Raw genomic sequence first — 25,779 nt, 5'->3', positions numbered from 1 at the left:
ACAGCACAAAAATAATTAAAATATAGGATTCTATATTTTAAGGAACTATTATAATTACACATAAAATCCGCAGTTGATTAATAATTTTCTTTAAAAGTAAATAAACGTACATAGCTTTTGATCGCATTATATAATTATTTTTGCCAATTACCCAAGCAATGAGAAAAAAAAATATATTTTTTCCACGGTCAAACCAAACATTATATATTATATATAAACCTGATATAAATATCGTCGTATAAACCAAATAAAAAATATGTCATTTATTACGTTTTTAACAAACCACTAAAAAAAAAATCGTGCAAAAAAAATGAAAAAAAAAGTGTCATCTTTGAATTATGTGTATTGGCTTTACTTTAAACACGGCAAATATTATTTTATATTTCTAATAAATTTTACTACACACGGATATAAAACTGCCATATTATTATTATGAGTATAAAATCTCAACGATGACGTAACGACGAAGAAAAAATCATTCTTTATTTTTATTAAAATCTTTTTTTAGGAAATTGTCGAACTCGCTGGCTACACGTACAGGGTAGGCGCTATGCTCGACGTGTTCAACGACGTCAGCAAGTGCAAATATCGTCGAAACGGATTGAACAACGGAAAGGTGCACAAGACGTTACCGAAATTGCACTACAACAAAGACGGGCAACTCGTGATCAGAGGTAAGACGTTGTTCCTGTACTGGTCTACTAGAATACGAATAGACACATTATAATAATAATAATAACAGTAATATTACAACGATATTCGGTCGGATTGTTTTTCGTTTCGAACAGGTAGTCCTCCACTGGAAAGAAAAGTTAGTTCCGTTTTCAAAGAGGTGACGCGCTATCCAGCGTCGTAACGGTATTTTTTCCCCGTATATTATCACGTTAACTCGCTTTCGCATGAAACGAGACTGAAATCGTGTATTTGGTCACCGCATATCCCAATAGAAATTTTTGACGCTACTATACAAACCAGTGGTAGAATACCGGTTGTATCAGTGTTCTGATGTTTTAAAAATAGCGACAGGATCAATAATAATAATTATTCGCGTAAAAACATTTTTAAATAAAAACTTATCACGTCATATAATATTAGTTGTTTAAATTCTGATGTACAAGATGTGATGTGACAAACGGATATTATGAACCATTTGTCCGTTTGCGTAGGTACTTATATACCATACCCATAAAAAAAAAAATACCTTAGGTTACAATCTACTTTCGATGTTCAATTTTAATTGACGGTAGTATCGAAAATTATCTGTAACTATATCATGATTGAAAAACTTTCATTATTTTTCTAAATAATCATCTTAAAATGTTAGTTATTGTCTAGACTACAATTAATTTAAAAAAAAATAGTTTTTGAAATTTTAAAATCATAAAATATTAGAGAATCTTCGTTATCGTCTCATAACAATTATATAAATTTATAAAATATAGTGTATAAAATTACATCGTACCTCAAAAATAATGGTCACAGTGGACAAATATTTAAATTAGACTTAAAAATGAATGGACAAAACGACATTGAGAACAAAAACATATAATGGGGACATAGCTGATAATTTGACTAGACAAAAATTGGACATTATGTATTAAACAAATATTCTTATAGCTCGACTTTGACGTATTGTTCACAGGCGTCGTAAAAAACAGTCCAGACGGCAGCATATCGCTGTACGACGTGCCCATAGTGACGCCCAATAGCGACGTCGTCGTGTCCAGTCTGACGATGACGATGAAACCCGGCGAACACCTGCTGATCACCGGTCCCAACGGATGCGGTAAATCGTCTCTGTTCAGGGTCCTAAGTGGACTGTGGCCCGTCTACGCAGGCACGCTAATAAGGCCGCCAAACTGTTGCATGTTCTACATACCACAAAGGTATAAAGTATATATATATATATATAAGCAATATAGCCTTGCCGTTATACTTACCTGTTGTTGATAAAAATAATAATCATGATCATTTTAATATTATGTACTATGTAGTTTAGAGCGTAACACACGGATACTATATGCTATACGTTTGTTGTAGACAGTGCTGCTACTGCTGATGCTACTGCTGCTGCTTTGATTCGCTGTCCGAGCAGTAGTATTTGAGAACGCGATAGATTATACCTATAAAATAGTAATTAATTGATGGGTCCTAAGAGAAATGGCTCAATAGTCATGAAGGATAGATACCTACTTTCTAGAATACTGGAAAACCGTTTGTGTTTTTAATCACGTTTTAATCATTTTATTATTAAATTATTTTAATTATGTTATGATTTTTAAACATAATTAAAATTATGCGAAATATGATAAAATATACAATGAAATTAACAATAAATGTCAAACAATAACTAAAGTAAAAGTCCGATGTAGTGATCATCTTCTGATATTAAAATAGATTAAAAGAAAAAAAAAGTTTATGTATATAATATATATATATATAGATTAATAATTTTGGTTAATCGTATGCCTAAATAAATTCTTAGCGTATTTAAATTGTTTTCATCAAAGACTTAAAGACAAATTTATGCTATAGTTTTACGAAATTGAAATAACCAAAGTAATGTGACGCGGAATCTAACCTTTCCCTTATTTTTATTACCACATAACAATCATTTTTTGTGATTTTAACTAGTTAAAATTTGAAATACCATGGTACATACTTAAAATATGTATTAATATACAAAATAGAAAATTGAACATTATTACATCACCATAACTAACCACATTTTCAAAAGACTACAGCAACAAAAACGTATCCAATTTAATTATATTATTGCATATTATATACATCTTATGAATTTGTCCCTTCCTCACTACACGAGCTATGACTTGGCATATTTTTTTTGACTTATGTCCTTGGCATTCTGACTTATGACTTTTCTGTTATAACATATAAAAGTATTATATAACATTATATTATCACATGTCTTTTGTATAAGAATGAGGATATTGTGTATATCATATTTCATTATTATTGATTTTATTTAATGTTTAAAATAAAAATAAAAAATATAACTTATTGACTATTGTCAAACATATTATATTATGAATGGAAAAAAAGCTTACATGTAAATACAATGGTATAATTGTATACTTACAGCATTGTATTCAATGTAGCTTCTTAACATTGCTCACAGAATTAATGTAACTATCTATATATATATACCAAAAACCTAAATTTGACTAATTGAGCTTCTCATATAAACCGTCCAACATTATAATAATAAATATTACTAAACGTATATTGTTATACTAACCAGTCAATATTTCGTGTAGCACTATATATTATAATATAATGTATTTAGTGCATTGTGCTCGATCACCAGTGTAAAACACGAATTATTTTTTAATACATAACCAATGAAACAGTGGTACTCATATTGTGCATTTGTAGGCCGTACATGACAATAGGAAGCCTGAAAGAACAAGTAATTTACCCAGACACTCTTTCGGACATGCTGACCAAAGGCATTACAGAACAAGACTTGGAGGCGTGCCTTGCCCAAGTCCACCTGTCCCATTTGGTACAGAGAGAAGGCGGTTGGGACGCGACTGCCGACTGGAAAGATGTTCTATCTGGTGGCGAAAAACAAAGGATGGCCTTTGCCAGAATCTTTTATCACAAGTGAGCATTACGATGCAAATTTTAAATGTGATCTTATTCGATTACCCAGTCCCTTCTCGAACAGAACGTAAAAAACCGCAACAATTGTATACTATTATGACCGTTACTTGCATTTTCAGACCGTCATTTGCCCTTCTGGATGAATGCACCAGTGCCGTGAGCATAGACGTCGAAAGTGACATGTACCAGTCTGCCAAGGACTCCGGCATCACACTGCTCACCATCACCCACAGGCCGTCCCTATGGTAAAGTTCATTATACTATTCATATATGATTATTTAGTGAAAACTTTTAATTAAAATTATTATTACTATTATAATTTTATTATTTACAACTGACAATAATATCGACAAAAGCATTATATATTTGCTCGTTTTTTTCGTTTCAGGAAATTCCATTCGCACATATTGCACTTTGATGGTGAAGGCGGGTGGAAACTTTCAACACTAGGACAAAAAGTAATATATTATACTTACTTTGCGTGTCAATAAACACTGTATTGATTATTCTTTGTTGTCTTTTTTAATTTCCAGGAAAAAGATACCGGCATATTAGCGATTGAACAACCGAAAGATAAATTAATGAATGGAATTTCTTAGTGTGAAAATCATAAACGTTGAAAACATATCTTGCCAACCTTTAAATTTTAATGAAAACCATGTGATTATTAATTTAACGATTTATAAAATTTATTATTTTTAAAATGTATATCTATACCGATCTGCGTAGGTACGTGTTTTTCTTCTTCAATTTGTATAAATTTAAACTGGAGAACAGAATAATATGTATTTGAATATTATTATGTATAAAATATAAATAAGGATGACGTTTTTATATAATGTTTATTTTTCATAGATTTACTAAATTTCTGAGTGTACCTATATGTAATATGTAAATTGTATAGATGTGAATCAAATATGTTATGTAGATAAAATATTATCATCTACATAATTCTACATACATGTGTCGTAACTATTTTATGTTAAATGTGTATAAAAAAAGATGAATAAATCTTTGAATTATTGTTACGAAATTTTATCGATATTGCCATTAAATTTCCATATAATTTTTTATTTCATTCATTTATTACATATGAAGATCGAATGAAGTGCACTTAGAAAATGATAAAATCAATAAAAATAAAATCGCTCTTAATATGCACGAGTTTAGTGTTAGGTGCGGTAAAACTCATACAAAAATTATAGACAATACAAAATAGTTTTTGAGATTAGCTCTATAAACGAAGTTAGTATTAAAAATAGTCATCAATTAGTTCATGCGTAATAAGAAACTTCACTACTAAAAAATAAATCCTGAATATTACACTTATTGGACTTTAAAATCAATTAAACAAATTCTGCTTAAGTACTCGGAACAACTAAAGGAGTTCTTCACTATAAAATTGAAAAACCTTAAACAGCTAACTGTAATCATACCTTTCTCAAATTATTTTTCAATGCCTTCGCCATATTCAATAATTTAATTTTGTATATTTAAATTTATAATCATAATATATTTCATAATGATTATTTTTTCAAAATTAATTTTTAAAAAAAGTATACTCATGCATTGAAACAACTTGATAGAATAAAAAATAAAAAATAAAAAATAAAACATTCAAACATAACGATCTTCAACAAAATAAATTTCTATGATTTCCGAGTTAGGTATTTTTTTAAAATATAATGTCCAATAGAAAACAATGATATTCAAACATATAGTTAATGATTACTAGTCAATAATTAATAACTTACTGTGATGTATTCACTATTTATTATACCATATATTTATACACATTTTAAAAACCAAGATTATATGACTTATACAGCAATAACACAAGGAAAAACATATCTATTTCCATAGGCAATTCAGAAATTATCAAACTAATTAAAAATAACTTATTTTATGTTAAGATCATACAATTTTGATTTATTTCCACACATCATTGTTTACAGAGTTAATTAAAGATAATTTAAACAGTACAGTGACGGATTCTGAATATGAAACAGTGGTAACTAATTGGTTAAGGCATGGTAATACTCGATTAAGTAAATCTAATAGTAAATAATGAATAGTATTATTCAAAAATTCATATTTAAAAGTTAGTATCTATATTATTATTAACTCAGTTAAATAAATTTAGTTAAGATTATATACTTCATTTTTTTATCAGATGTATTGAAACCTAAATATTTGTATTACTTTTTAGTACAATTTGCTAAAGAAACTATAGTTGTTTTTAAATATTCATTATAATCTTTTAAGAAGTAAAATTTACCAGTTAAAAATATAATAATGTATGTACCTACTAAAGTTAGTTTTATATATTGTTCAATATTTTTCATCAAATATATCTTAAATTTGCTAAGTAATTATAACTGTTTAAAATTAACCAGTATTAATTCTTATTAAATTTATTGATTTAGGTATATATTTTAAACTATTAACATTACTCATTTATCTAATAAGGTTTTATTCTTATTTATAGATTGTTGAGCCTTTAGCGCGTGTAGAACTCAAAATTCAATTCAGTTTAAAGGTATTGACAAATTTAGAGTAGAAACACATATCATAATTGAAGACAAATTTGTAACAGAATTAGGTAAAAGGATAACTGCATATAACTATATACCTCAGCATTTTTTATTTATCACTAAGTTAAATATCCAGCCAGATAACGATATTAACTTAAACTTGGACCATTTCATTTCTATGTATAAAGATAATATAGAACCTTGTATAAAAAATTAGTTGGTTCAATTTAGTCATTTAGAGAATATTGGTATCTTGGTATCACAGTAAACCACCATTTGATGCTTCAAATGTGCATAAAATATTAGAATGGTTTGAAGAAATAAAATTAAAAGATGTATTTCCTAATATTTTAATTACAATTAGATTATACTTAACAATTCCTGTCACAAATTGTTCTACTAAATGGGCAGTTTCAAAGTTGGCATGCATAAAAAATAAGTTAAGAACTAATCAGACTCAAGAATCTTTAAAATCATTTATAATATTATCTTCTGAACATGATTTGTTACCATCGATTGCTTTTAATGAAACTATACTGACTTTTGCTCGTGACAAATCAAGAAAAAAAATGTTTTAAAATAAGATATATTATACATCACTTAATGATGTGTATTATTCATAATAATGTATAAATATAAATTATTTATATGAAGTATTTAATACTTATTTTGGTTAAATATAAAAATAACTTACGTAAATTTTAAATATTATATTATGTGTAATAATTACAATTTTTGTTTTTCATCTGTTACATATCTATACAATTTAAAAATATTTTAGATTATTTATTTTGTTAAATTTTTTGTTACCTTAATGGGGCCCATTCTAACTATTTGCCCCAGGCTCCATTGTTCTATAAATCCGTGTCTGCTACCCGGGAACAAGAGTTAAAACCAGAAATCTTATAAAATTAAAATCGATATTTTTAAATAAGTTTTACGACTTCTAACAGGTTATTTTTAATTTCAATAAATTCTAAAACGACCTAACAAAATATTTATATATATATATATATATATATATTATTAATTTATTTTTAAAAATCGCACATAGAAATTATAATATATTAATGTGTAAATAATAGACAATTCGATCTTAATATAAACACCTCTTAACAATAAATATAAATAGGTATATTATATATTTTCTGAAAGTAAATAAGGATGCATCATGCATAAATTATATTCTGATTTTATTAAATAACATATTATCTATTGAGATTTTTAATTCTAGTTGCTTAAATTAGTTAAATTAATACAATTGGTAGGCTGTCATTTGTTAATTTATTGAGCAAAGAAAGTGTTAAGTTTGGCATATATTTGTCAATTACCTGTAAACATAAATACAATTTTAAAGAATGTTTATGTATTATATATTTTTATTTATACAGCAATATAAGTGCATGAATAATATATTTTATTTTTTGACGGAAGTGGTAAACTGAGTGCCAAATAATTGTGTGGATATTGGGGCTGGGTAAATTGAAGCCGGAAAACTTTAACGTCCTAGGTGAACTGAGTCCCGAGTAATAATATTTTTCGAATGAATAATTTATAAATAACGACGATGTACCTACCTACTTAAAAATAAAAAGTCTCTACATTCAATGAGTACCGTATAGTGACTAGTCACCTGCAATTAGTGATTAATTATCGGTTACCGATTTGCTTACTTAAATACATTCAAATAGATACATATATAAAAATACGTAGCAAAGAAGTAATTAAAATGAAAAAAATAACAATGGAAAATTTTTTTTTTTTAAAACAAGAAATATTGAAATATGAAAATAAAAATATTTCAAGATTTAAATTCGTTAAAAACATATCAAATAAATTTTTACTATGTATACATAATAACAATAAATATGAATAATAAAAAAAAAATTTAACTTGAATCTGTATAATATTATAATATATTATTAAATTTAATTAATCGTGATTTGTATGTACAATGTATAGTGAATTATATTAGATATTAAAAACAAAAAAAGCATATTTTTAACCACGCCAGTTGTTAACATAACAGATAGTCCTAAGTCTGTAAAAGTGAGAAGGAAAATATGTGCTGTTTTGGAAACTAAACCTATTATAAGCCAGTTTACCGTATACCTTTTCAAATCCGGGACTCAGTTTACCACAAAGACGGTATTTCGGACCCAGTTTACCTAACTTCATTTTTTTTAAATTCTTACATAATTTATGAAACTAAACCTAGACTTGGCGGGCCTAAGTGTAAACTCAGCTTGAGATTACGAAAAGCAATTAATAAAATTAATCTATTTTATTTAATCTATTAAAATCAATAAGAACCTGTTAAGCGTCATGAGACCTCTAACTAAAATACCAATTTTAGTTTTAAAGTGTTTTCGGTTCTTTGCGGTTCAGTTCATGGCATGTAATTTTATTCTGATACTCATAATATAAATTTAAACAAAACATTTAAAAGTATACAAGTTAAAGCAATAAAAGGTCTAATAATTATTTTAAAAAGTTATACTTGCATAATTAGAGAAAAAAAATTATTTAATAACTAAAATTAAATTAATGCTAAACTAAGCATTATTATTTCAATAGTTTTAATTTTTAGAAAAGTTGACGGCTAAAACAAAATTAATTAATTCAATGCCAATACTTTAAACAGTTTAAACGTTATATTATAAAATTTTCATTGGTAATTAAAAGATGCGCGAAGACAAAAAAAAACAATAGTATTTTAATATTTTATTACTAATTTTAAATTAAATTGTAATACATCCAATTGCTGGCATATATCGTCATGTATTTGGGAATTTTTTCATATGTTTTTGATGTGATGAGGAGCGTGTGGATCCACACCGTAATTTATCTATCCATCTTTCAACCAAAAGCTATTTATGCCGCAACGTAATTTAAGGAAAAAATAGTAAAATGGTTTGGATCAGAAGAGTCGTAATATAATATTTGTATTATACACAAAATACAGAAATACATTATTTAAATTATATTAAATTACAAAATAATATAATATTAATAATAAATAATAATATCTTTACTCGATCGTTATTGTATCAAATATAAAATAATTGGAAAAAAACTTTGTTTATCGGAAAAATATGTTATATTTAAAAATAGATCCACCTATAAGTATAAAACAGGTATAGTACAGAAATCAAAATTCTCGTTAAAATATTATAGTACCTATACTTAAGTGGGTAATATTAAATAATTAACATTTTTACAATATAATAATGGTCTTTGGAAAAATAACGGACATACGGGACTCGTCGCTGGCTAGTAATAAACAATACTGTATCCGTTGTCTAGGAGATTTTCAATTTTTTTGTTACCTAGCGTAAAATATTTTAAAGGCTCATTAACAATAAATTCTCCGGATATACTACACATTTATTCTCAATACAAACGACAAAATATTTATTAGTGTAACAATGTCACGAAATATAGATCAGTTTATTGAAGAACTACGGTTGTTTAATAATCAAAATGTACGGGCAATACAGAACGATCTACTCTTGCAACCGTTAGTGTCTAGCAGAGATCATTCTCAAGTTAGTTGCGACGATAATGCAATGTTTACGGGAATTGTGCAGACGGAATTAAAAGGTTTATCGCCCGAAGATGACTTGACTAGTACAAGTAAAGAGGAGGAAATAACAACGTCCGTGATAGTACCAGAGATAGTGGAATCTTTGTCGACCGATGATAAATCACAAGATGGCGATGTTAAGATGGCAGTGGAAATCGATACAGACGTCGTGAAAATAGAATTACAAATTTCGTCGTCCGAAGATGGCTTGGCTGGTACAAGTAAAGAGGAAGAAATAACAACGTCCGTGATAGTACCAGAAATAGTGGAATCTTTGTCGACCGATGATAAATCACAAGATGGCGATGTTAAGACGGCAGTGGAAATCGATACTGACGTCGTGGAGATAGAATTACAAAATTATATACCAGACAAAATAGACAAGGATGAGTTACGCGAAATTGAATTGGTTGGTGCAAACGAAGAGGAAACAGTAGAGAAGGGCACTGTGCCGGAAAAAATGGATGATGATGCGTTGCCTGAAGGCACACTTGCTGGCGGCGATGAGCTGGAGCCGATAGAAAAGGACGTTGTAACGGCCAGGGGTGAGGAAGTAAAAAATAGTCTTGGAGAATTAGTCGGGTGGCTGGCACCGGGTGTAACCATGCAACCACTCGTCACCCCTCCACGTCATCGAAGATTTTCGACGGCGTGGAAAGGGGTACGACGGACTTTGGGATGCATGTGTTGCATCCGGGCCGATTAGCGACTGGAAGTTACAAGATCAGGTGGTGCGCGACTCCGGTCGGCACGCCGGATGCAGATACGACAGACGGGACCGCCGGGACGAAATTTAAGGAGAGTCTGAAGATAGCGTTGCGTCGTTGTCCGCTGACTCCCTTTTTTATCTCGCGGCGATTCCGTCGTCGTCGCCGATCCGTGCGTTTCGGTCTCTGCTGTCCGCTGCCTGTCGCCAGATCTGCACCACATCGCGCAAAAGACGCTCCTGAAGCCGAAGCTGTCTGGACTGGCCTGCTGTCATGATGGTCGTCAAATCGCGCTGCCGGGCAAACGCCTCAGTATCACTCGACCGCCCGCGTGGTCGAACGCGAGAACGCTGCACGGGTAGCTGCAGAAGCCTTTATCTTATACGCTTACACGCCTCCCATTACCTGATTTTCTTTTTCTTTTTTAAAAGACTAATTGTTTTTGTTCATGTTAACACGTTTTGTTTTGATTATTGTTTACAATGTTTCACACATTTAGACAGACTCAAAATTATACACTTTTTATCAATTATTTGTTCAATATTACAAAATTTAATTTAATATGCTGTTTGAGTCCTTCGGCCACAATTTATTTTGATTTTTTTCAAAAAATTTTTGTTGTTAAAAAATGTTAATAAAATTAAAAATTGTATTTTTATAATAGATACAACTCTATTGTAATATTCTACATTTTTAACACAATAAAATCCTTATTCTTAGCTAAATTTTAGTTGTTTTATTTAGAATAATTACGATTAGTATATTATATATGTAATACCTACCGATATCTACGTTTAATGTAGGTACATAGTATTATATTTATTACTAAACTTGAATATCGACGAAGTTTTGACTATTATTTCAATTAACACTAAATAATAAAAAAACATTAATATAAATAGTCGTTGGAAGGACAAAATAGGATATAGTTTAATATGATTTACCAAACATTAAAATATTATAATCTAAAAGGTATGGGAAAAAGATAAGATGTAACCCCATTTAACCATATAGGTATACTCCATTTGTGTTTAGATAGGTGTACTTTGTCTAAATACCATCACTAAACACTGATGATATAGCACATAATTTATTATTCTTAACAACAATAATAACTTGTTCTTAAATTTGATTTAAAATCAATGATTTAACTAATTTATATAAAAGCAGTGCAAACGTATATATATCCCTAATCCCCCCCCCCGTAAATATGCCACTGAGGTTAACAACAAGACCTATGCTGTGGCATTGTTTATGAAATACGTAACACGGGACCAGCAGGAGCGTCATATACCCGTGTAATTTTATGAGAAGACCTATCAATGATATCGGTGTATGTTACAAAAATGAAAATGTTCAAGAGAATCAAATAACTGAATACATATCTTTGAAATCCGTGTATGTGTGCATATTTAGTCAATTTTATGCAGTAGGTACTGCGAGTATACATATTTTATACACGCGAATACGCGATTCTAGTGATATGATTAATCAAAAACACGTATAAAATAGTAAGTACTTCAAAAATATGTTTGTCTTTCTCGATCGGATCTTTGTATTATTTTTTCCTCCGTCCGTAAACCGTATGCGAATGCGTGTGTCTGTATAGTACCGCGGAGACTGTGCTTTGCCAAGACACACCGCGCAGACGCACGTTGACTGTATACACCAGGGGTGCCCAAACTTTTTTTTGTCATGATCTAAAAATATACTTCACCTTTGAGGTTATAGGTATGGCTACTTCCATAGAACATTTTTCGATAAAACTTGTCGACAATTTGTTCACTACAACCTCGATTAATTTTCGTGCGCGTGGCCCTAAAAATAAATTCTAACATGATTGACTTTAAAATTGCCCACGATCGACCGTTTGGCCGCCCCTGGTATATACCTATACGGGCTATACGTATATTGTATATATTATGTATAGTTGTATAAGGAATTCCTCTTGCGGTGGCGTGAGTGATTCCTGCATCTGATCAATCATCGCCACCGCGTCCCAACTCCAAAAAAAAATTTTCACTGTCAAATTAAATCCTTTGTCGTGTTGTCGCCAAAAGACTCCGCGGATGTGCAGAGTAGAACACTGCCGTGTTAATGTGTTATCGACTGGGAATGTAAGCAGAGAAAAATCACACTGTATTTAATATTATGACTATTGACTGTTATAATATGTAACTGAGTATTTTTTTTTTTTATCTTTTTACGCTATATTATATATTATTATATAGGTTTAATAAAAAAACACTATACTATGATTTTCAACTTTGGTGGTGGTTTCTGTAAAAAATAAATCTAATTGGTACTTAGAAAGGTCAAAATATCTGTCTTCGATACTCTCTACGCTCGAGGTCTTCGTATGCAATGACTTATTATTATTGAATTCAAATTTAACACAAATACCTATTAGATACAATAACTTACTCCTCAGTGGCGAGGTACGGTCGCACCTACTTAATAGTATAGCAAAGCGATTACTTACTCTCCCCCGTTTTAATTTAGGTATTTTGGCCGCATCAACTATATCAACACGATAGTAAAAACATGCTCAGAAATTCATAACGTTTAACATAATGTTTTTGTAGTAATGTTACTTGAGGCACTAATGAACGTATAATGTATATTATACATACCTAATAAATAATCCGCCAAACAAATTCATACTTTTCGCATTCAAAACACAAATAAAAATTAAAACCATTATAATGACGACGATGGTGATGATAATAATTAATAATATATAGTATAAATACACGAGTTAGCATAAATTTCACTTACCTAGTATTCACATTAGTATAAGTAGTAATGTATAGTATTTATAAGTATTTTACATCCAACCTTACACTATTTGAATATACTATATTTCATATAAACAAATATTAAATGTTACTTTGCCATTAAATTACTAAGACGTAACTTTTACCATAAAAAAATCATTATTACGTTAATTAAAATAATATAATACACATTTTTCAGTTACTACGCTATAATATTATATCGTACATTGAAAAATGTATTAAACCGAATATTTTCTCGGTCCGTATTATGTTGATTATCTTCCGTTAGCCTGCTAGTAGTAGTCCCCTCCCAATTACTGAGAACTGACTAATTTAGCAGACGATTCATACTCCAACCAACACAAAATACGACGTCCGCCTCCGTGAATTCAGACAAAATAATAATAATATGATATCGCAGTAGTGGTTTTATTTAGTTTGACGAACCCGTTCGTACGGCGTCCGTGCAGTTCGTAATCATAGGTGACTTCAGAATATTTTTTTTTATAAACTTTTTTTTTGTTCGTTTTTTTATTTGTTATTACTTTTTTTTATTATTATTTTGGGTTTTTGCCACGTTAGCCGCAATAACACACACATTTGTCCCCGAAAGTTTGGCATCGCTTATTTGGACGATAAACACGAAAAGCGATCGTAAATCAGGTAAAGTTTTTCGGTTAAATTTTGTTTCGTTGTATTTGTTCACGCCACACAGTAATAATATGACAATTTCCCGTGGTGGTTATTATAAAATAATGTTCTAATTATTTTATGTATACTACTATGAAATTGCGCACGAGTCTATCATTATAATAAATACCTATCCAATATGAAACTTTTAAGAGGACGCTACACACGCGATATTTTTCTCTGATGCCTCTGTCTCTGTACGAGCGTACACTCGTAACAAACTGAATTTATGTTTAATCTATTTTAAAACAAAGTTTTGTGGTTTTTAACATTGGAGTAATAGTAAATGTATATGCCACTTTAAAGATGATAAGTTTATTATCCGTTTTCAATTATCGATTGTTTTTATATTTTTACATTAAATCTGTAGCTTTTATATAGCGACTATATATAGACTAGTAATTTAACAATTTTAAAACACTCGCTTGACAACTAATGCGTTTGAATTTGTAAAACGTCCTATTAGAAAGATATAATATATATTTTTTAAACGAATAACCGTTTAAAATCCCATCGAATATCCCAGACACGCTTTATATATATATAATATAGTAGATATATGGCAACAAGTGAGTTAACTATACTTGCTGCTATCATTCGTGTCTCGTGATGGTTTTGCCATCTCATATCACCCATTTACTCCCCCGCCCACCTACTCGATTTAACTTTGCGTTTTATATCGTCAATGTGACATTTTAAACGAATTTGCGTCTCATCGATCCGGCTTAATAAGCGTAAACTAAACTATTATGTATATAAACGGCTTGATTTTAAATGATTAATGATAAATGATTTTTATTTTATATATATTTATGAGCTTGTAATGGAAGGAAGATAATGTTTTTGAAAAATTTTTTATGGGATAAATTTGGATAAATTATTTTAAATAGTTAAAATGTAACCCCTCGTGCAGTATTTTGTTATAATATTTTCTATTCTGTTATTATCTTCGTATATTAATTTGTATAGCTCGAGTTACTACATTTTAAAATACGGTCACAATTACAAAATGTCAAGTAAGTATAATATTATAAGTTTCTACACTAAATTAGTTTTATAATTTCTACTATCATTACATTATAAAGAAAAAGCATTCCTATGGAAACCAGAAAACTATCTATCTGTGTATAATAATATACAATTAACACAAAATCACAATTTGTGTATAATTATATGATTTTATTTATCATTACAATATTACTTTAAGTTGTTTATTTATTTTACGATTAAAATTGTCTTCATTATTTTTCAATAAATTCAAACACACGCTTCTTCACGAAAAAATATTTTATTTTTAGAATTATCGATTTTATAAACCTACAAATTGTTGATGGCCAATTATTTTAATGTATATTTACTTTTTATTTTAATTCAGCAAATGTAAATTAACTCATTTATTACAGTATTTATTTAAATACTTCATGTTCAACTACCTTTGTTTTTTACGTACAGTTGTTAATTTACTTTACTTTTTCATTTTTAACAAAAAAATAATTTGTTTTCATTAATACTACATATTTATAAGTTCATTGTTCGATCACGGATAACTGTACGTCTCTACTATATAAACTATAAACAGCTGTACCATGCGTGTTTAACAAATTAAAATCTATACCTAATGTAATTTATTAAAATATATATATTGTTAAAATATTACTTGATTTCAATACCTATATTATTCTACTATTGTATTTTTTATTAAGTTTAATTCCAAAATTTGTTAAATATTTAAATGTATGACTAATGAAGTGCTAAAATAATTATTTTTCAAACCTCGCTGATAAATAATATATATATATATGCAAATAATCGTTTTAACCTGTAGGCAGAAGTTATACATCTTACTCACTGGACAGGTTTTTCCAATACATAAAATATTATACTACCTAGTTATTAGTATATTCCTTATTTCGACTTGTATTTCCTAATTTGTACTACATATTTAATATTGTAGTTCATTAAACCAAAAGCATTGATTTTTATATGAATAGATGTATATTTATTTAAAAATATTATTTTAAACGAAATAAAATAAGAAGTGTTATAACTGTTTGGCTTTGTCGAACAGGCATTTGCACTTAGTCAATCAGCATAATTCTTATTATTAGCTATTATTCCCTACACTACAGATTGTACATCATATATTTTAAAAAGAAAAATTAAAAAAATTATTTAATATATTTAATAGCATCGTCCCTCAAAGTTTCAAAATATTAAAAACGGAACAACATAGTTAAATATCAAATAGTTAATTAAATACTAATTTCTTCCACAAATGTTATTTACGCTTTTTCATAAATGAGTTATTCCTTTTGTTTTTTAGGTACTTTTACTATAGACTTTAAGGTTATTTTTAATATTTCCTTATTTGAAAATGTGCATTTTGTAATTAATTTAGGTACAAGTAATTGATTACATTGACTTAAATTAAAAAATATACTTGAGGTGAATAACTCAAAGTTAAGGCACTAACAATTTTACATAAAATACAGTTGGTGCTATAATTACAATGTGCGTAAATAGTCAGATAACCACACATTTCGTGCATTGGAGAATAAAGATATTATTATGTGTGGAATATTAACTTTAATCTCTGCATAACGTAAGTGTGATAGATTGAAAAATGATGAGTTTGTTGCACTAGGTTCATTATCAGAGAAGCCAATAAGTGAAAAATATCTGTTCTGGTTTGACGATTTGGGAATCATTGGAAAAGGGACTATTTTGTTGATTTTTATTTTTATTTTTGGCAATGTTCAATGAACAATTAAATTTGTTGGCACTCTTTTTGAAGAAGATAAGAGGAGAAATACGATATTCAACTGGTGGCAATCGCGCGGACACAAAGACCTGTGATTATTAATTTTACGTAACTTAATTATTTTTATAATTTATAAAACTAAATACAAACTTATTTAATTTAGTAGTAAAATTGTTGATGTTAAACTTAGGTAAAATAAAAAGATACTTAATGCACAATAGGTTTTATTTTATGTTAAGTGTAATACGCCATAATAATTGAAAAACGAAGGAGAATGGCGTTGATTAGTTGTGAGTGCTACGAAAGATATGATGGGGCTAAACTTTGGACTTATTTTCTTACTGAGAATACTATATTTTAAGGTTAATTGCATTTAACTTATTCTTATCGATAGTAACCCATTCTCATAAATCAATTAAATATATAATAATATGCATTATAATCTATAACTATATTAATTATTTATACTTATTTAAACATTACGTGTCTATAATAAATCTTAATAAACTCTAATAACTTGATAATCATGATTCTTCAAAATATTTGTTTTTTAACATAAATAAGGCAATACCTATTAAATTTTATATCTTTTTAAATCCTTATATTAAAAAATTGAATTGGAATTTTTTTTTTGATTATTTAAATGTGTAATATTTAATGTTAATTAAATTTAATTGCGAATATATTACAAAAATAGTGTAGTGAATACTGTTTAATTTTATTATGTTTTGATATACCTCCTAATGTTTAATAGGTAAGTATAATAATTATACTCTTATGATTATTTTTGGTTTAATTTTTAACTATATTGATAATTCATCATAGAGTAAGCTTTTATTTGTATGCATAAAAAATGCTAACTACGGGGATAATAATCAAGGGCTTAGTGAACTATAAAGCAGTATAGGTAAATAAATAAATATAATATAATATTACCATATATTTCCAAATATAACATTATTTATTCATTACTGGCGCACACGATTTATTAATTACTTAAGTCATAAAAAAGATAATTTTATACATTATTTTTGGTTATTGACGTTTTTATTAAAAATAAAATATATATTTTTAATTAAAGAAATGTCAATAACAAATTATAGGTATGGAAAACATAACAGACGATTATCACAAATATATGAATCTATATTTTATCAATATAAATAGTATTAAAAATTTAAAATTAAAACAAAAACTGCATGGTATATTATGTATTTATGTCTATAGCAAAATATTACATGTTTTGTTAAGAATTAATTAAATATCATACACATGGCGCCGATCCTTTTTTAAACCACTGGGGTAAACCCTGTTTGAGGATATCACCTACCCACCCACTCAAGCCTGATTAAGGGAGAAAGAGTATAAGGTATCTTCTCTATATTATGCCTGCTTACTGCATTAAATGCATTTTGCTTATGTGTTGTCTACTTCTTTTTATTTACTATTTAATATTTACAAATTACAACTATATCAAAAAAAATTACTCACGACCCATTAAAAAGTTCTGAGGTGTTTACCCCACTTGCCATACGTGATCAGCGCCACTGATCATACATGTAGTAATTATATATTTTTATTCACTAAATTAATGATTACGTAGTTTAACTTGAAACCTGTAAAGACTTCTAACAAAGGTATATATATATATATAAATAACTGTATATACACACAAATCGCATCAATACATTATTGTAATAATACATATGATGTAACGGTACAATATTTTTTTCAAAATAGCAATAAAATAAAAATAATATAGTAATAATATAGTACAATGTGTATTTTTAATTTAAAAATTAACATTTTTGAAAAAAAAAATGTATTTTACTGTTTTCTAAGCTAAATTCAAATTTAGAAAAAGACTACTGTTTTCATATTCGTTTTAAATTGTATTGAAGAAAATTGCCCATGTTATATGCACAAACCATTGGAATGGTTTGATATGTAGAAGGCGTAAAAATAGGCAGACAACTGTGCATCATTATAATGATATAATTATATTTTATAAACTGATAGAAATCAATAATGATTATTGCATATATATTCTCTTAAAGTACTTTAATATAGAAATATAATCTATTTATCTATCTATTTGATCTTTTTACAAACCTATTTATTTTTCAATATTATTTTAATGTTAATACTTTTGTATTTCGATAAAATTAATAGACTATCGCATAAATTGTTACATCTTAATACAGAATAATAATAATAATATTTCTTTGGCACCAAATTAAATATTAAAGAAAATTTATGAGTAACAAAAGATAATAAATTTTGTACATTGGTTCTCTTTTCAAAAGCGGAGCTTTTAATTACTTATGTATTAGTTAATACATTAACTATCTTTGTATTTTGTTTTAGAAAAAATTTTATAGGACATGGATAATTCCATTTTAGAACAACGTCGGATGCTTGAAAACAAGAAAAGACAAGAAAAAACCGCTTCGGAACAAACCGATTCTTCAAATTTTACTAAGATACAAAATAATATTAATGGTTTATCTGATCCTTCTCATGTAGAACTTGGTAATACTTCGACACAAATTGTTCAACCTACTGAAGACAATGAACTTCAACCTATTATAAAAAATAAAAATGGAATTTTTGAAAATGTAAATACACAGTATTTACAATATTTAATTCACGTTAAAAATATAAATAATTAATATTTTTTTTCAGATACTTGCAGATTCTGATGATGACACTTTGAAAGCTTTTGATTTATATAGAAAAAAGAAACTTTTAACTCAAAGTATGATGGACATAGCGTTGTTTTCCGCAAATGCAAATCAGTTGAGGCATGTCTTAGAGACGTTTGATGGCCAATACATTTCATACATTTGTGTAATACTTTTATCAATGAGCATAATCTTGCAAGTAAATTAAATTTAGAGTATTTCTGAATGTATCTATATACTTGCTGTCTTTATTGATGAATTTCTTCTTATTAGATTTTGGTTGGAATGACTATGCTTTTGAGTATTCAATACAATGTAACTAATTGTAATGACCGAAAAATGGCATTCAAGTTCGGAAACTACGTTATTGTTGGAATATTCCTCATAACAGTGGTTAATATTTTAATATCTGCATTTGGAAAACCAGCATAATCATATTATTTTATACATTAATAGACTCAAATAACTCACATTATTTTATCTATTTTTATTACATTTTTTTTTTTTATTATTATTATTTCCTCAAATCTAAAAATGATGTATTGTGCTTATTGATTAGAATTGAGAATTAACTTTCAAATAAGAACTGAGACCCCACAAGCCACCTCCTTCGACTATTTTCACCAATTTACTTATATAATATATATACTTATAACATTTTATACCATCTTATGCATAATTAATTATAACTAATTATTTTTTATAATTAACTATTTATATTATTACTAATAAGTACCAAATGAAAAATTTGAATATTGAAAATATTTAAAATTAAAAAAAAAATATGTTTATTTAAAAACGTATTAACTCATTATAACATAACATAATATTTATTTATTGATAGTTAATTTCTACGAGACAGATACTTATTAAACTACGACAGTGTACATCTGTAATCTTTACATATCTCAGTATCTGTATTTTTGATGAAAATGTACTGTTGACATATTATATTTCTGTATCAATGATTAAATTAACATACGGGAAATATTTTTAATAAGGATACTATTTGCATTTATATAAATTTGACCTAGAATATACTTTTTTTGTACATATATATATATATAGTTAAATAAGTAATGATTAGTTTAATTACATTTTTCTAAAAATTTTTTATATTATATAAATATAATAAATTATACTTTTAAATCTTATTTTAACACTAGTCAAATAAAATTTATGAATTTTAATCATTAATACAAAATCAAGTATTAGTCGGTAATATAAGTATTATTTAATATTTAATTTAATAAGTATTAATTATTGATCTTGTAGAATATTTACAAATATATAATAATCTTAATAAATAACACAAATACACAGTGTAAAAAATAAAATGTTACTATAGTTACAATAATTTTCAAAATGAATACTTTATTACAATATTGACAATAAAGCTGGAATTTAACAAATTAAAAATAATTTTTAATTAATTTGCATAACGGATGACTCATTTTAACTATTAAATATTCACTAATAAATTCAAAAGTATGTAACTATTATTTGTACTTAACATGTTAATTTCAAATTCATTCTACCATAAGAATATATACTTAAAATTTAAATAAAAGTTTAACTTTTTAAGACAAATTTTTTTTAAGACATAATCGAAAATTTCTAATAACTTATACAATATCCTAAGCATCTAAGCTAAAAAAATGTAATTGAAAATTCAAATACTATTTGTTTTATCTTTTATTGAATTGAATATTATAATTTATAATGCACTAATTATTGACGGTGTTATAATGTTATTTGTTGGATTTGATTGTTCATAATATTGATTTATACCTATCTAATTGTTATAATTTATAAAAAATTAAATAAATATTATGAAACCAAAACATTGATGTAATTTAGCGAATAGAAAATATAATTTTTTTACAATAAAATATATACCATTTATATTGTGTTTATTTAATTTTAATATATCTTTCTATAACCTATAAGTGTATTGCACTATTTTTATGATATGTTATAGGATATTTATAAATAATTATGAAATGTAAATGTTATCATAGATATTATTGTAATGATCACTCTTAAATAATAACTTTAAAATGTAGAGTCATATTAAACTCTAAACACAACGATGACTATCGATTCAGTGCTTAAAAAATAGTCAAGAAAAAAATTATGTAAATTATATTATATATATATATAAAACAACAGTAAAAACTCAATTATACAATTTATATTATTATTTAAAGTAAAGATAATAATAATATATAATTACATTTTTGGGGAAAATTTGGGGGGCATCTCTCCCGTGTCTCATTGTATACCAACCACTTGCCTGCTGTTTTTTGATTTTATTTGAATCCTGAAGATATTAACTACAATTATTATTTTATGTTATAATATAGAAAATAGACTAATATTAGTGCCTATACTACATATAATATAGACAGATAAAGCACATAATATAATATGTACATACAAAACTACAAAACATCCGTTACTAATATAATATGATCATGCAATTTTAATTCCATATAACTTAATTCAAAATCGAAAAAGATTTCACGAAAATCTTAAATCGTATAATATTGTCATTTGTTTTTATTTATATTTATTTAATATTTCAATCGACACTTAGTATTATAATATCTACTGTTAAATTTTGTTTAAAACAAAAAATATTTTATTTTTTGAAGTATACAAACGTTTATAAAATAAATAAATATATAAATTTATTTCAGAGTACAAATTAAATATCTCAAAAATATATTAAGTATATTATACGAGTTAATAATTTTTAATACAAAATAATTTATTATTTCATAAAATATGTTGGTAAGAAAATAATAATAACGCACACCTGGGATTTAAAAAAATAATTTATTGTTTATTAAATTATGTAATTTTATATTAAAGAAATACTGAGAAAATATATTAATGAATGTTATCATTTTTATACGTAATAATTAATAAGTAATAACGTATCGTATTGCTTACTAAGTTATAGCTCCTTATAAATACAAATGAAGTACACGTGTTCTCAAGGCTAATAAATGATGATATTGCTTGAATAAAACAACTAAATACAGGAATCCCCTACTAATATATAAGATTTTTTTTTTTTAGAAATACAGACTGAAATCGGAAATTACCGTCGACTGCAGATGGACATCAGTTGAAACTAGATTCGATCAGTAGTTAATCTAAGACAATGCATGCATGTCCTCCGTCTCACTGTAGTACCGAACGACAGATATTGAAGGATCAAAATCAAGTACACACCAATAATAACTGCAAAACCGTTGAGCCAAAACTAAAACACGCTCCAGCACTAACACCTAACGGATCGACCGACATTAAGACCCAAGAAATAGAGATGAACGAAATAGTAACTGAAAATCGTAATTCAACAATAGATTTTTCGAATGGTCACAGTAATACAAATGGTTCTAAAATGGCATTAGCAAATAATCAAAACGACAAAGGATTCCCGGCAGATGATGACAGTTTATTGCCGGACCAAACTGTTATAGCCAATGAGGTATGAAAGTGAAATTAATACATGTTATGTTTTTATATGTTGTACTACATGTAGTACATGATATGTGGCTTTTCATGATTTTTAATCAATTTCTAAACTGTTAGTATTGTAACTCATTTATTATTCATTTATAATGAGCGAGGAGGTATCTAAGAAGTGTTTCGGTTGGTTCATAATGAGGAGTTATACAAGGATAATAGCCTAGCCAGTAATTACGGGGTTGAAGAATTTAAATCATTTCTTGTTCGATATTTTTATTGGTCCATAGATTTCAATATCATATAACACGAATCTAAATGAGTTATTTTAAGACGCCCGTGAATTTGTCCTTCAAAGTAAGAAAATGTTTTTCCAGAAACACTAAAAGCATGCAAATTCTAAAAATTACATAGTAAATTCTAACAAATATATAGCAAATTTTCTGAAGAAGTTTGTAGTGTCTGGCCATAAGTGATGGGGGACTTCACGAACGTTATTTAAGTTTTGAGTGAAGCGATGAACATTATACTTATTTTACAATTATGTTTTTTTATTTTTTATTTTTTGTATATGTATACATGATAAGTACCTAATTGAAAAATGCTTTAATTTTTAACTTTAAGGGTTGTTTTGAATAAAAACTTGGATCTACATTAAAGATATACAAATCGTATTCTATACATATTACAATATTACACATACATTTATTTATATAAAAGTAAAAATTCCCAATGAATAAAAATCATCGGAAAAGACAAAAAAAATTAAGGAAAATGCTAATTTTTACGCAATTCCTGTTTATGATAACATTTATTTTATTTTTGGTTTATTTTAAAAACGAATAACCGTAGATACTTCCATTAAATGTTTAAATGATTATTTGTATACACAATATAATTTTTAAATATTATATTTTAAATTATTTTGAGCTATTTACAGACATTTTTAATTTTTTATTCTTATAAATGTTAAAACTCTATACATTAAATAAAAATACTTACAAATTAAATACATGTAAGTTATTCTTATATAAATATGTAAAAATATTTAAAATACATATGTACAATTTATTTTTAAAAATAATTGAAGTTTAAATTTGAAGAAAATTACATGTTTAAACTATAAATAACAGTATTCATTATGATTCTGTTATACTTCAAAAACATTATTAGTGTGGACATAAAACTTTTACATATATTATTATACTTAACATTAACACACACAATGATATTTTCAAGAACAGTGTGGAAAAAATAATTCAATCTACTGAATTACTTATAGTAAAATAAATTACATAACCTAATAGGAATATTAAAAAAAAAATTATATTAAATCATAAACTAATGATATTATAATTTAAAAAAATGTAATTCCAGGTGATCGGAAATATAGATGACGATACTCCAAAAGCGTTTAACATATACAGAAATAAAAAGTTATTATCTCATGGCATGATGGACGTTGCATTGTTTTCTGCAAATGCAAATCAATTAAGATATGTATTAGAAAACAGTGATGGTAGCGTCCTTTACGTCGTTTGTATCGTGCTTTTGTTGACTAGCATATTTTTACAGGTAATTATACAAATTATTAATTTTAGATTTTCTAATAATTTAATTTTGTCATACTAGATTTTAGTTGGCGTAGCGCTTTTACTAAGTGCTCGATATAATGTGACTAATTGCGAACAACGAAAAATGGCATTTAAATTGGGTAACTACGTCATAGTTGGTATATTCCTTATAACGGTCGTCAATATTTTCATAACGTCATTTGGAGGACCAGCAGTAATTTCACCTGCAGTAGTGTTGTCAACTTCTGTGACTGAGAACCCAAATTTATTATTATAGATCAAGGCCATAGAGTTTATCTTCGTAAAATATTAAAATTAATGGCATTTTAAATTTTATTAATAAATAAACTATATCATACTTATATAATAAAATATCCATGTACACACGAATTTATAACTTTTAAAGACTAAAGTTTAGACTAATAAAAATAATTGGCAGGCTAATGTCCTGAGTTGATGAAGCCTTATTCCCAATAAAAATAAATAAATAAATAAATAATTGGATAAGGGATACTAAAAAAAAAAAAAATCCATTATTCCCCTCAACTAAACAATCTATTTAAATAAACAATGTATAAATCTAATAAATATTATCGTTTTATATGACTAAAATAGTAAAATTATATTTATGTACTTACCTACTTTATTAGTTCAATATTTTTTTAAAAATATACTGCTTCAGATTATGAAATTAATAAATAGAAAGTTACAGCAGAAAGTTTAACGATCAATGCATCCATTATCAAGGTCATATATAAAAAATGGGAGAAAGATTCGTCAAAAATTGTTATCATTTTATTGACATAGGTATAGGCGTATAGTCATTACTTAATATATTTTTTAATATTTTTTCTAACTATGAATGTAAAAAAGATTTTTTAATTGTGATTTAATAACAATAAATATTTTTATATATTAAAAACTTCGAATTATTGAGTAGGTATTCACTGTTAATATAAAGAACATAGAAATATAAAATAAAGACATGTCTCTATTAATGTAATTTAGAATTGCATATAGGTGCTCTATTAAATAAAAAGGCATTACTCATAGATCATTAATATAATATATTAATAATTTTAAGAATATAATAAATCATTAGTTTAAAATAAATAAAAGATAATTTAAAAATCCTTAAAATATATTCATGAAATTATAATACATTACATAATTCTGCATTAATTATTAGTTTATGTTTATAACTTGGGTAGGTAAATAATATTTAATAACTTCTTATCAATATTATAAATAAAAGATTATAATAATAAAAATATATATAATCTACTTAGATATTTTTAATAAAAAAAATTATTAGTGTCCTATAATTAATTACACTTATTAATATTTAAATTAATTTTT

At 26.7% G+C, this 25,779-nt stretch overlaps 2 protein-coding genes across 12 annotated transcripts in view; both read left to right on the top strand.

Moving 5' to 3' along the window:
• LOC113552254 (ATP-binding cassette sub-family D member 1) overlaps positions 1-4,461 on the top strand; it is a 49,913-nt gene extending 45,452 nt beyond the window's left edge. Inside the window, 6 exon segments of the mRNA XM_026955034.1 lie at positions 509-674; positions 1,643-1,886; positions 3,397-3,627; positions 3,747-3,872; positions 4,016-4,085; positions 4,161-4,461. Of these exon segments, the coding sequence (XP_026810835.1) occupies positions 509-674; positions 1,643-1,886; positions 3,397-3,627; positions 3,747-3,872; positions 4,016-4,085; positions 4,161-4,226 (903 nt within the window). The 3' untranslated portion in view covers positions 4,227-4,461.
• A 9,213-nt stretch (positions 4,462-13,674) lies between these two features.
• LOC113551602 (ninjurin-1-like) lies at positions 13,675-25,456 on the top strand. 11 transcript variants are annotated; one of them, XM_026953941.1, is made up of 6 exons: positions 13,675-13,894; positions 14,891-14,937; positions 19,050-19,300; positions 19,368-19,565; positions 19,640-19,759; positions 22,454-22,589. In XM_026953941.1, the coding sequence occupies exons 3-6, from the start codon at positions 19,067-19,069 to the stop codon at positions 22,523-22,525; spliced, it is 624 nt and encodes a 207-aa protein (XP_026809742.1). In that variant the 5' UTR covers positions 13,675-13,894; positions 14,891-14,937; positions 19,050-19,066; the 3' UTR covers positions 22,526-22,589. The 11 variants fall into 11 exon arrangements, with proteins under 11 accessions (XP_026809742.1, XP_026809741.1, XP_026809736.1 ...); XM_026953942.1 differs by lacking the exon at positions 14,891-14,937 and having other exon boundaries at positions 13,678-13,714; positions 13,814-13,894; XM_026953940.1 differs by lacking the exon at positions 14,891-14,937 and having other exon boundaries at positions 22,454-22,657.
• Positions 25,457-25,779: the final 323 nt, after the last annotated feature.

This window comes from Rhopalosiphum maidis, chromosome 2, assembly GCF_003676215.2.
Source record: "Rhopalosiphum maidis isolate BTI-1 chromosome 2, ASM367621v3, whole genome shotgun sequence".
Lineage (NCBI taxonomy): Eukaryota > Metazoa > Arthropoda > Insecta > Hemiptera > Aphididae > Rhopalosiphum > Rhopalosiphum maidis.
Note: the sequence above shows the minus strand (reverse complement) of the source record. Positions and strands in the feature narration are given on the sequence as shown.

What these genes read in the sequence shown, in the direction of transcription:
- LOC113551602 (XM_026953935.1), top strand. Translation starts at nt 22,539, where the DNA reads ATGCATGCATGTCCTCCGTCTCACTGTAGTACCGAACGACAGATATTG. An exon ending in AAACTGTTATAGCCAATGAG is followed by an intron (nt 22,869 to 24,223) that starts GTATGAAAGTGA and finishes ATGTAATTCCAG; the next exon opens with GTGATCGGAAATATAGATGA. An exon ending in TGACTAGCATATTTTTACAG is followed by an intron (nt 24,422 to 24,478) that starts GTAATTATACAA and finishes TTGTCATACTAG; the next exon opens with ATTTTAGTTGGCGTAGCGCT.